The 13,152-nt window shown below is 40.6% G+C and overlaps 1 protein-coding gene across 11 annotated transcripts in view; it reads right to left on the bottom strand.

Annotated features, from left to right (window-relative positions):
- Nucleotides 1-13,152, bottom strand: part of GANC (glucosidase alpha, neutral C) — a 130,112-nt gene that overhangs the window by 48,869 nt on the left and 68,091 nt on the right. For 7 of the 11 annotated variants that reach the window (XR_004274976.1, XR_004274975.1, XR_004274974.1 and 4 more), the window contains 7 exons: nucleotides 11,871-11,972; nucleotides 10,468-10,711; nucleotides 9,556-9,620; nucleotides 7,660-7,736; nucleotides 4,394-4,468; nucleotides 2,059-2,172; nucleotides 703-815 (listed from right to left, as the gene is read on the bottom strand). Coding sequence is in view for 7 of the 11 variants with exons in the window: in XM_032297843.1 (XP_032153734.1) it covers nucleotides 703-815; nucleotides 2,059-2,172; nucleotides 4,394-4,468; nucleotides 7,660-7,736; nucleotides 9,556-9,620; nucleotides 10,468-10,711; nucleotides 11,871-11,972 (790 nt within the window). In the remaining 4 variants the exon portion in view is untranslated. Of the gene's footprint in view, nucleotides 1-702; nucleotides 816-2,058; nucleotides 2,173-4,393; nucleotides 4,469-5,103; nucleotides 6,110-7,557; nucleotides 7,737-9,555; nucleotides 9,621-10,467; nucleotides 10,712-11,870; nucleotides 11,973-13,152 lie in introns of those variants that run through there. The other 4 variants (XM_032297841.1, XR_004274977.1, XM_032297845.1 and 1 more) reach the window with 4 other exon arrangements.

Here is a 13,152-nt window from a genome sequence, read left to right on the forward strand (position 1 = left end):
ACCGGTGCCAAACTAGGCTCTCTTTAACAAGTATTTGAAGAAAAATCACTGAAGAACACAAAAGTTACAAATGTGACTGGAATGTTATAATTAAATTGTAATAAGTCAGGTATTTAGTGAACTGGTGAATGGATGAATGAATGGAATTAGTGGGAGCTTAAATTAAGTCCTTTTTTTTTTTTTAGAAAGTAGAGGAAAGGAAAGTAGAGACAATAAAGGAGGATCGTTTATGGTAGAGTGGTTGAAAAACACTCCAGAAATGGGCCAAGCGCAGTGGTTCATACCCGTAATTCCAGCACTTTGAGAGGCTAAGGTGGGTGGATCACCTGAGGTCAGTAGTTCAAGACCAGCCTGGCCAACATGGCGAAACCCCATCTCTATTAAAAATATAAAAATTAGCTGGGTGTGGTGGCACATGCCTGTAGTCTCAGCCACTCAGAAGGCTGAGACAGGAGAATTGCCTGAACCTGGGAGATGGAGGTTGAAGTGAGCCAAGATCCTGCCACTGCACTCCAGCCTGGGCGACAGAGCAAGACTCTGTCTCAGAGAAAAAAAAAAACAAAAAACAAACAAAAAACTCCAGAAATGGCCTTCATTTGTTTCTTTAAATAGTACCTTAAAACATCACCTGTGGATTTGAGGATGTCAAACAGATAGTGTGATTTATTTAAGAAAACAAACGGTTTCTTTAGCTGCCATTACCTATTGATCAAAACACTGGAACAGAATGAAAACTTCCTGTGCAAAAATTGCTGCTGGTGGAGGTACTGGAATGAATGGCCATCATCAAGATATAACTCACCCACTGAAGAACCCTGAGGAATGAATCACAGAGACAGAATGTGGTTATATAATAGCTTTACAGGAAAAGAATGTCAGCTCCTAAAGGGTTACAATAGAGTAAAAAGTTTGTGAAAAATTCAAGCTATATGAGGTAGTCGTACAAATATCTAATATATTCAATAGCCAATCATTCCTGAGTAGATAGTAAAACAATAGGAAAGTCACGTAAGAAGAGCACAAAGAGATAGGCTTTGTTGAAAGAATTTAAACTATGATGTATGTTCAGTTGTATAAGTGAATTCCCTGAAAAATACTCCACCAGAATGTGACAACAAGGCCAAGAAAGTTCACAGAACGATACTGATGTTAAAAAAAAAAAAATCAATATATAATAGATGAGATCAACTGTCTTTAGAAGACCCTCCACTTAGAGAATGGTATCTGGTTCTTTCTTTTTTTTCTTGGTAGGAGGATCCCTATTACATGTCAAACAATGTCACAGCACTCCATGTGGCAATTTATTATTATTGACAATACTCGATATGCTATGAATCTCTGGTCTTTTGTATTTATTCTGGAGCCTCACATGGGTTTGGGGCCCATGGTTTGGCCCAAGAAGACATGCCTAAGTAACAAGGAAGAAAAAAATGTATAAGTGAATTATCTTATAATATTGATATCAATGCAAACAAGTATTAATACAGTTAAGAGGAAGGTTTGGTGTGTGTTTAGCCCCATATTACATTTGAACAAACGGACAGAAGAAGAATCTGCTACAGGCCTCACTAGGCTCAAAAATCTTCTCAAAATGACACATTTCTAGATCCTCCCAGGCTTTGGTTTTAGTTGTTGGAGCTACCTGATGAGAAATCACTGGGTGGGACTGAGGTCTCTGAAATGGTGCATAGATATGGGTACCATTTAATGGAGACTGGGTTTTGGCGCTATCTAAGTGGAAGGCTGCCTATGGCCCAAAAAGCATTCATTCTAGTAGTAATCAGTGTTAAGCTCAAGAGCACCAACAGTCAAGTGCCCAAGAGGAACATTCTGTCATTCCCAGATCTCAGAGTTCCCTTAAGAACAATTCCAGGAAAAGCAGATAAGCTGAACAATGATTCAGAACAGAAATGATTCAAAACCTTGATTTCTAGATAAATGTCAGGAGCACCTATCTCATAGATGGAGCTCACCACTTTTATGTGGTGTCCCAAACTCAAAAAGCTACCAATGGAAAGAGAGAGTAGAAACAAAAAGGGTAACAGATTTTCCAAATACCTTAGTGCTTAGAGCAACCCGGAGTCCATAGGAAGATTCAGTCATCCAGCCTGTGGATTTTCCTACAGTTGTCTTTATTGGTACCACACTTCCACCTCGCTGAAACACTGGTATCTATAACACAGCAGCATGCTCAGGGAAGCAGTATTCATATAAGAAAATTTCAAGGTAGAATTTAAAAATATTTCATTTTAAAAGTTTCACACTCTTTACAAGTACAGATTCATAGGCAAAACAAATTTTAGGGCATAGAGATGGCAAATATGGGGGTCCTGGTATTAAAAGGAAAGAGCACTAACGCTAAAGAATGGTCCATTTTTTACTTCTTAGGGAAAGTTCCCACCCTTCACTGGTTTGTTATCTACGTCTGTCTTTGTTGTTTTTTCCTCTTAAGTGATGAATTCTTTTCTACCTATCCTATAAATGGCCTTTCCTATTTTGCATTTTAAATTTTCTATCAGTATAGTATACATGCTTATTTCTAGAGCCCTGCTAAAGAATGAAGTTTTCTGTCTTTGCAAGTGGGCCCAGAAGTCTGTTTCTATGTGTGCATGTATAACTGATAGCGGATTTTTGGTTTGGGCAGATGACTTTTGTCCTCACTCACTGCAGTCTGTCCCCTTCTTGCTCCCTGTTTCTATGGCTCACCTGGATGACTAATTCCATTCTGAGGGTAAATCTGTGAAACTGCTTCTGTTATATTAGAGATCACCAAGGGTACTTTAAGAGACCCTAACAACAGGCCCATAACCATGGGTCTTCTGAAATGGCACTCTAGGCAGCAACGCCTGGGTAGGTTTCCCGCCTCCTGTAAGGAAGCTGCCTGTGTCATAGGAGTGTTTCTGTTTTGCTTTGATTCAAGAATGAGCACGCAGGAGAGTACAAGAACACGCATGAAGTTGAGATTGAGGACAGAGTAGTTCAGATGTCCAACCTCTGCTTAACTTGCCTTGGCAGCAAGAAGTAAAGCACTTCCATCTCCCCACACATGCGTCTCCCTCATTGGCCAATCTCTCCTTTCTTTTTTCTTTTTTTTCCCAAAGAACAAGGCCATAAGTTAGAGTGAAATGGGCTCTAGAATGGGAGTCCAGCCCAAGGAAATGCACTTGAGGGGTCTGCCTCAGTTCTGCCACAAGTTTGCTGTGTCCCCTGGTCAAACAATTAACTTCTCTGAATCTCAGGTTTATTCTTTATCTGTGTGAGGGATTATAGTAGATGATTGTTAAAGTTCTCTTCTAGATCTGAAAGTTGATAGCTGAAATTATTTTTTTTAAATAATGGGGTTCATATTGCTACTGATGGTTTACAAAATAATATCAGTATCTACTTATCAATCTTCGCACTGTAGTAGTGTGGCAGTGGTTGTGATTCAGATGTAGGAAGAAAGTTCCCTTTAGAAACTCAAGACAGCCTGGATGGACCACTTTGATTTTAACTCCATAACTGATGTATTTCCTTGGGCCCAGGGTTACAACTGAAAACTCCTGTCTTTTGCCTTAGTCCTGGAGAATGACATTCCAGATGGCACATGTGGTGACTACCATGTTTTCTATGTTTTTAGTGTGTTTGTTCTTTTTAGACACACAAATGTAAACATACAGGGAAGAGCTGTGTTTGTCCCTGATGTCTCACTCTGTGAAATCACAGTAGATGTGATTTTTAACTATTTTCTTCCTCACATTTTACAGCTTTGTCAGAATTCATATACCATATAAATCACCAACTTAAAGTACACAGTTAAACAATTTTCAGCACATTCAGAGTCATGCAACCATCACCACAATCATTTTTAAAGCATTTTCATCACCCTAAAAGGAAACTTTCTGCCCCAGCACTAGGCATCCCTGGACCTACCTTCTGTTTCTATATGTGCTATTGTACAGAATGCTAGCATCCTTGTTTTTTCTATAGAGGAACACATTATGGAGTTAATGTTTGTATCTCTCCAAATTCATATGCTGAATCCCCAAGCCCCAGATATTTGTAGATTGGGCCTTTATGATGTTAACTAAGGTGAAAAATGTGGTCATAAGGGTGGGTTCCTGAAATGAGAGGAACAGTGTTCTTGTAAGAAGAGAACTGAGATAGCGCCCTCTCTTTATCTCTCTCTGCCATGTGGGGGCACAGCAAGAAGGTAGCAGTTTATAGGCCAGGAAAAGTCCCTCACCAGGAAAAGATTCAGCTGGCACTTTGATTTGGAACTTCCAGCCTCCGAAACTTTGAGAAAAGCAGCTTCTGTTATGTAAAATCACCCAGTCTGTGGTATTTTGTCATGGCATCCCTAGCTGACCAATAGAGCACAATAGGTAAAAACAGTAGTCTGAAAATAACTTACAGTGTCCAAGGCTACTGGAATCTTTACAGTACACCCTCCTTCCCAACAAGCAAATGTCTTACAGTCATACCAGACCTAGAAAGTAAGGGGGCCCAGTAAAAAAGAGTACATCAGCAACTTTGCTCACCATTTCAATACTCAGTGAAGCATCCACTTACCTGGATTTCAAATAACCAGAAAGCTGAAATAAGTGTAACTTAGAAAATATATTAGGTAGAAGTTAGGAAGAACATGTGCTTTTAAAAAGATCTCAAAGGACTGTGGCTGATTAATTTAACTAAAAGGCCATTTGTTTCTCTATTCATCCAAAAGCTACTTATTGAACAATTTACTATGTGCCCAGCACTGTGCCAGGTGCTGAGTATACATGACTGAACAGAAAAGACATAGTTCCTGTCCTCATGGATTTTTATTTTATTTTATTTTTGAGACATAGTCTCTCTTTCTGTTGCCCAGGCTGGCATGATCTCAGCTCACTGCAACCTCCATATCCTGGGTTCATGCGATTCTCCCTGCCACCTCCATATCCTGGGTTCAAACGATTCTCCCTGCCTCAACTTTTCCAAGTAGCTGGGATTACAGGTGCCCACCACCATGCCCTGCTAATTTTTGTATTTTTAGTAGAGATGAGGTTTCGCCATGTTGGCCAGGCTGGTCCCAAACTCCTGACCTCAAGTGATCCGCCCGCCTTGGCCTCCCAAAGTGCTGGAATTACAGGCCATCCTCATGAATTTTAAAGTCCACTTGGCTTATAAAAACTTAATGCTTCTAGTATGAAAGAGATGATGGAGAAGAGGAAAAAAAAAAAAAAACAAAGAAGACAAGCACATTGTAGGCAAATAAATTACAAAAGAGGCAGGAGAAAAGGAAGCATCAGAGAAGGAAACATACCTGGGAGGAAAACAAATGGAAACTTGAATTACTACTATAGTACCATTTTTTTTTTTTAAAGTACAATTGAAGGATAAGGTTCTTCAAGGGGGTTTAGCTGCTGAAGTACCAATAAGGTCTCATAAAGTAATTTGATAGGATAAATTCTTCAAATATCATCAGAAGCATAATTAAAACAAACATCTTTTTCTTTCTTTTAGCTGAGACACTTTCTGACAGCCCTGGAGTCTATTTTGCAAGTTCAACTCCTGGGATTACCACATCCTTCAGATGGCAGTTATGTGAAGCAAGATAATCACAAAACAGTCCAGGAAATAGTACTGAAGGAACATAATACACACTCACAATGAAGTGTTTGGAACGATGATAGATTATGAATAAAAATCTGTAAGTTGGAAAGGGACTAGTTCCTCTTAACGGGAACCCACCACTTTGCTGGAAATCAACTTGAGAAATTCTCAGCAGAAATATCAGGCAGGGCATTTATTCAGCAGTTGTTGGATTTAATCTTTTCCTCAAGTTTCTACTTGGCAGGGGAACTCTAGTAAAGTGCCCTCAACTTCAGAACTCCAAATAACTGGAGAAGCCAAGAGGACAGACAATAGTTAATGAACATTCTGGAGAGAAGCCTGGTTATTGTTCTGTCAATAATAACAAGCATAGTAAGTGGAACTGTGGCCCTTCAAAAAGATGTATTCACGTCACAATCCATGGAAGGAATGAATATTACCTTCTATGGTCACATGCTTGATTAAGTTAAAGATCCTGAGACAAGGAGGTTATCCCAGATTATCCAGGTGGGCCTTCAATGTGACCATAAGTGTCCTTAAGAGACAGACAGAGACCCACAGAGGAAAAGGCAACGTGAAGACAGGTGAGACCGCAGTGATGTGGCTACAAATCCAGGAAGCCCCTTTGGAAGCTGGGAGGGAGGCATGAACAGATTCTCCCTCAGAGCCTCTAAAAGAAACCAACCCTGACAACACCTTGATTTCAGACTTCAAGCCTCCAGAATTGTGAGAGAATAGTTTTGTTGTTTTAAGCCATTACATTTGTGGTAATTTGTTACAGAAGCCTCAAGAAACTAAAGAACAACCAAAGCTAGGTTGAGGGAGAACATGGCGCTGGGTGTGGTTTCGTGGGGTTGCCAGCCCAGTGTGTGACAATACTGAGCAGGGAGTGCAGCCTGGCTTAGCTACTTTGCCACTTACCTTGACAGCCCAGGACTATGTGGCGTGGCAGTCCCATGCCAGCTCCATATCTGCATGTCTCTTTCCCCGACTGCTGGAGCCTGTGGCATGCTACAGTGCTCAAGGATGCTCTCTAGGGTTTTGTCTCCTTCCTGCTCTCCCTTCCACACCCTTTTTCCTTAGTCTGGTGCCCTGAGTTTTGCTCCAGCTCTTCTTCTGGCCCCTCTAGATCTGTCTGTGGCCTGTCTTTGGAGGCTGCTCATATTACCATGGCTCTCTACCTGCAGACCACCAGTATTCCCTCCTCTCCCCTGTGCCTTGCCTGGGTTCAATGCACTGGGCTCCAGCAGGTCCAAAATGATATTTTATGCGTGGGACAGTAATTAGTGACAATAATAACAGAGCGAGGAATCTGGGAGGGGAGTCACTACTGTTACTTTCTACCCACTTTGTTGAGTACACTGAGACCAGCTTTTGGTATCAAAAATTCAGGCTTCAGATAGACCCATACGAAAGAGCAAAGTCTCTTCATATCTGCTTTCCCCCAGAGTTTGATACCTCATAGCATACTGAAGATTTCTTCTTACCCCAAGCCTTGATGTGTTTATGAGGACTCACTTTTACTAGTCAAAGTGTGAAGATTAAAAATCATTTTGAGGCCGGGCACGGTGGCTCACGCCTGTAATCCCAGCACTTTGGGAGGCCGAGGCGGGTGGATCACGAGGTCAAGAGATCGAGACCATCCTGGTCAAAATGGTGAAACCCCGTCTCTACTAAAAATACAAAAAATTAGCTGGGCATGGTGGCATGTGCCTGTAATTCCAGCTACTCAGGAGGCTGAGGCAGGAGAATTGCCTGAACCCAGGAGGCGGAGGTTGCGGTGAGCCAAGATCGTGCCATTGCACTCCAGCCTGGGTAACAAGAGCGAAACTCTGACTCAAAAAAAAAAAAAAATCATTTTGATCCTCCTTGGAATCCTCACCAATTCATTTTTCTCTCTCTTCTCCTTCATTAAGTTGCTTGACCTCTGAGGACAGTGGTCATGACTTATTATAATCGTTACTTGCTACAGTTATTTGGGGTGTGTTGACAAACACATGATGAAGAAATCTCTTTCCTAAGAGAAATGAATGGATGAGAGATACGAGACATATCAGATATGTGGCTGTTTGTTATTAGTCTTACCTCATTCGATCCTGGCAGAAACACATCAACTATGGTGGCTTTTGGTTCTGTGACTGGATGAACCAACAATGCACTCCCTAAGCAATGGAGAGGAAATAAAGTTGAGTATCATTATTACAGGTCTAAAAATTTCCTTTCCCTTTAGTTGAGTGGTGTTATGGACCACCCGACTGTGAACTTCAGAGAGGCAGAGACTGAGTTGAACCAATGATTCGTCAGAGATGCAATGACAGAGAGAGGGCAGGCACTCAAAGAGGTAAGCTCAAAAAGGTCATCACCTGTCATTACTATACTTTGGGTATACTGAGATTACAGGAAGGGACTCTGACACAGTCCATTGGTCTCATTTTGTATCTATCTGCTAGTGTGTCAGTAGTCAAAGTATCATTGCTCCTTTCCAACTGCTTCATTGTTTGCTGTGAGTGATGCTGATGATGGGGAGCCCACAACTATTATCCAGAAGTGTGGTTAGCGTGGATGCTCAGAATCTCTTGCTTAGACAGGTATCATCAGAGAGGCTGTAGTTTTCTTTTTTTTTTTCTTTTTTCTTTTTTTTTAAGAGACAGGAGACAGGGTCTTACTCTGTTGCCCAGGCAGGAATGCAGCAGTACAATCACAGCTTACTGCAGCCTCTAATTCCTGGGCTCAAGTAATCCTCCAGCCTCAGCCTCTGAGTAGCTAGGACTATAGGTACACGCCCACCATGATAATTTTTAATTTTTTTATAGAGACAGGGTCTTGTTATATTGCACAAGCTAGCCTCAAACTCCTAACTTTAAGCGATCTTCTTGCACTCGGCCTCCCACAGTGTTGGGATTATAGGCATCAGCCACCATGCCTGGCCTCTAGTTTTCTTAGAGGCAATCTGGATTATTAACTTCGATTTGACCTTGGAGCAACACATAGGTAAAAATCACCCATTTACGAATTTGCTCTTTTATTCAATAAATGCTTATTTTGAGTGCCTACTGCATGCCAGGCACCATGGTAGGCTCTGGGGATATAGTGGCCAATAAGATAAGCATGGCTCCTGACCTTATGGAGTTTACAGTTAGTGAAAACGTATATTAATAAATAATTGCAAATTAATTAGAATTAAGACAAATACCAAAAGAAGCAAAATCACAAAATGGAATGAAAGTTACATAAGAGGGACTAATGTTGACTAGGTAGAATTAGGTATAAGGAAACAAGGAGTGGTCAGGGAAGTATCTCCAAGGCAGTGACCATTAAACTGAGGCCTAATGATGAGTGGAGACTTAAAGAACTCAGAAATGGAGCTGGGCACAGTAGCTCAATCCTGTAATCCCAGCAATTTGGGAGGATGAGGTGGGTGGATCCCCTGAGCTCAGGAGTTTGAGATCAGCCTGGGCAGCAAGGTGAAATCCCATCTCTACTAAAAATACTCAGAAACGAGATTCACCATTTGGGGAATGGTACATTTAGCCTGGCTTCTTGAGCTCCATTACTAAGTTGATAAACTTCCATATTCTGGATTTGATAGTTCATCTTTGTTAAAGAAGAGGTCAACCAAATAAAAACTCTACTATTACTTCTGGTTCTTTACTATCACCACCTGGACTGTTTTATCTACTTCCCTTCCCCATAGTAATCTCAGGCTTAGAGGAGTGAATCCAGAACAAGAATCCTAAATGACTCCACAAATAGGATAGATTTATTTGATGTTAGCAAGAACAATATTATAATAAATGCTATATCATAACTGAATGGAGGTATGATCCTACTAATAATGCATTAGAAATCTTGGTGAAGGTGTTTCCTTTATTTTTATTTTTTGGCTTTCTAGGGATTTTTTGAGTGTTCCTATATTAGAAAATATAATAAAAACATAATTACAGTTTTCATCATGACTATAATTAATCAAAAAATGCTCACCCAGCATGTATTCATCTTCCATATCAAAAGTCTTTAGTTCATTGGGGAACTCTACCCACAGAGGCCTTGGGAAATAAAAAAATTCTTGTTTTAACATTATGGATGTCTTATTGCAATCAATCACTTATACTTTAAGGGTTTTTTGTTTTGTTTTGTTTTGTTTTGAGATGGATCTCGCTCTGTCACCCAAGCTAGAGTGCAGTGGTGCGATCTGGGCTCACTGCAGCCTCCACCTCCTGGGTTCAACCAATTCTCCTGCTTCAGCCTCCCGAGTGATTAGAGATCTTTTATTATAGATCTTCTAATCCCAGGTAGCTGGGATTACAGGCACACACCACATACCTGGCAAATTTTTGTATTTTTAGAGACGGAGTTTCACCATGTTGAACAGGCTAGTCTCGAACTCCTGACCTCAGGTGACCTGCCCACCTCAGCCTCCCAAAGTGCTGGGATTACAGGTGTGAGCCACCATGCCCAGCCTATTTTTAGTTTTATAACTGTTCAAAGGAAATGGGAAAGTGCCAAAGAGCCAAGATTCTTTTTCATATGATTCAAGCCTAAGCCTGGCAAAATAAGTTATTCTTCATGAGAAGATATTTATCAGTTAAATACTGAATGAATTTTGCTACAAAGCCACTTTCTGTTTCTTTGAAGTATCTCTATTCTGTCTCCTATCAAATATTCACACTTTAGTCATAAAGCAGTAGGGGATCTAGTTTTTGTCTTCTGTGTCCCCAACAGCCAGCACCCTGTTCACTATGGCTGCTCAATAGGCTGACTGAAACTTGATTAAACATGTAGATTTTCTTCATCTTTCTCTTGAAATCACTGTAATTACTGCATTCTTTAATCACTGAGATCTTCTATTACAGATTGGTTGCTGGGGTCCCTGAATGGATAAAGCTTTTTTACCTCATAACAGGTTGGGAAGCCACATGTGCATGGTAGAACAGAGAATACCAATATGGCAGGAGGCCATAGCGCTCTCTGATGGCTTCTCGGATGAGCCGGGTGTATTCCTCCCCAAAGAGCCAGGGCTCCCGCCGCTTGGTGTTCATAGTAGCATGGCCACGGAAGAAAGGCTGGTAGGCTCCAGCCTGGTACCAACGCACTAGCAGCTCTGTCTCTGGATTCCCAATGAACCCACCTATGTCAGCTGGAAGCAAAGGAAGGCCAAGTGAGGCAACCAAGCTTTGAATAAATGAGGCACACAGGGAAATTAAGCTTTGAAGACTGACAGGAGAAAAGCATGATACATGCACTCCAAATGACTGGATAAAGCTGTGGCCTCAAACAGGGGACCCTTTACTATGTAACTCAGCATGTTTGGGGATCTGACAACAGGCTTTTAGAATATTACTTTCTTGTTAAAAGGTCACAGGCTTTATTTTAATATCAATATTCCTGTATGTTCCCAAAACCAGATAACCCAGACACTGAAAAATGTATGCCTGATTAAATAACTCTGTGTGTGTGTGTGTGTGTGTGTGTGTTTTGGAGGGGGGCAGATGGCAACTGATTTCCTTTGGAAGCAACAGCTGAACTAAGATAAAAACAGAACTGAAGAGAAGCTGATAATCAGAATTAGATGTTCTGCAGAATAGAATTCCATGTTAAGCCATTGAGTGGGATACAATACATATTCCTTGTATTGTACATGGACCAATGCCATAAAACCACATGCATCAGAAGAATGATCTTAATTTGCCTCTACTCCTACCAGAAACAAGGAGCAGCTGGAACTGCAGCCAACCTGAGCACCTTCGATATTGAGATCTCTCATCTCCACAGAATTCTTAGGATGGAGGGAAGATAGCCTATTGGGAAATCTTATTTTAACTAAATTTATCTTTCTCAAGAGCATATCTTTTTGTTTTAGCACAGTTAAAATATGTCACAGAATTTTAAATCTGCTGAGTAGAATTTCTGTAAGACTGACTTTCCAATTTGCTAAATTCCTTGTAATTTTATTTTTCTTACTTTCAAGAAGAAAAGATAGTTGTCAGGAAGAGAAACTTAGTTATCAAGAGCATCTATGAAGGAAGAGATAAGAGGATGAGGGCATGAAGCACTCCGGATCCCTTTCTGACAACTTGATTTCATGTCCTCAACACAGACCAGACAGAAACAGCTCTGAGGCATGCCTTTCACTCAGCTTTCTAATCTGCTCCTCTTCACTTTCTCCCATTTTGTCTTTCCTACATTTATGTTTGCCCAAAACAGCTAATGAGAAGGAATTTGTGACCAGCTTTGATGAAAACACCCTCACTTTTAATTTTCTTACACTTCAAGCCTCAGGTAAGGACTCATCTTACCTCCACAAAAAGAGATCCCAGTAATGCTGAGAGTGAGTAACATTGGGATAGAAATTTTCAGGTAGCTCCATTCTGCTGTGTTGTCACCTGTCCACACGGCACCTTTGGTCACCAGTAACAATGTATTAAAATCACAAATCAACCATTGCCTTCAATTTCCTATGTAGATTCCTTATTTGTAAAAGATAACTTAATGAAAAGGAAAACAGATTTCTTGCCTTAAAATAAATAAATTCAAATTTTCTACAATGAAAAGTATTAATTTTCTAATGTGAAAAGTTATTAAAATCTAGAAAACAAGCATTCTAGGAAAATATTCTGAAATTGCACTTATTTTTGAAGTACAGTTTAGGTCTGATAGAGGAACCCTTTGAAAAATCAACTTTTAGATATAATTTGCATATAATACATGAGCTTTTTTCTTTTTATTTTTTCTTTTTTAAGACAGTCTTGTTCTCACTCGCCCAGGCTGGAGTACAGTGCTTCAATCTCAGTTCGCTGCAACCTCTGCCTCCCAGGGTTCAAGTGATTCTCCTGCCTCAGCCTCCTGAGTAGCTAGTATTACAGGTGTGCATCATGCTTGGCTAATTTTTGCATTTTAAAAGAATTTTTTTTTTTTTTAAAGATGGGGTTTCACCATGATGGTCAGGCTGGTCTTGAACCCTTGACCTTAGGTGATCTACTCACCTCGGCCTCCCAAAGTGCTAGGATTACAGGCGTGAGCCACCGCGCCTGGCCAATTTTTGCGTTTTTGTAGAGATGGGGTTTCACCATGTTGGTCAGGCTGGTCTCAAATTCCTAGGCTTAAGTGATCCACTTGCCTCGACTGACCAAAATACTGGAATAACAGGCATGAGCCACCATGCCCAGCCTCTTCATGTGCCTTCTTTTGTAAAGTGTCTATAGAAATCTTTTGCTCATTTAAAAAAAATAAATAAGTTCAGGGGTACATGTACAGGTTTGTTATGCAAATAAACTCATGTGTCACAAGAGTTTGTTGTATAGATTATTGTGTCATTTTGTCACCCTGATGTTAAGCCTAATACCTATTAGTTATTTTTCCTGATCCTCTTCCTCCTCTCACCCTCTATTCTCAGGTAGGCCCCAGTGTCTGTTGTTCCCTCTATGTGTTCACATGTTCTCATCATTGAGCTCCCACTTATAAGTGAGAAATGTGGTATTTGGTTTCCTGTTTGTTTTGCATTAGTTTGCTAAGGATAATGGCCTCCAGCTCCATCCATGTTCCTGCAAAGGGCATAATCTCATCCATACATATATATAA

The sequence above is a fragment of the Sapajus apella genome, unplaced genomic scaffold (assembly GCF_009761245.1).
Source record: "Sapajus apella isolate SASKATOON/1434 unplaced genomic scaffold, GSC_monkey_1.0 scaffold37, whole genome shotgun sequence".
Taxonomy (NCBI): domain Eukaryota; kingdom Metazoa; phylum Chordata; class Mammalia; order Primates; family Cebidae; genus Sapajus; species Sapajus apella.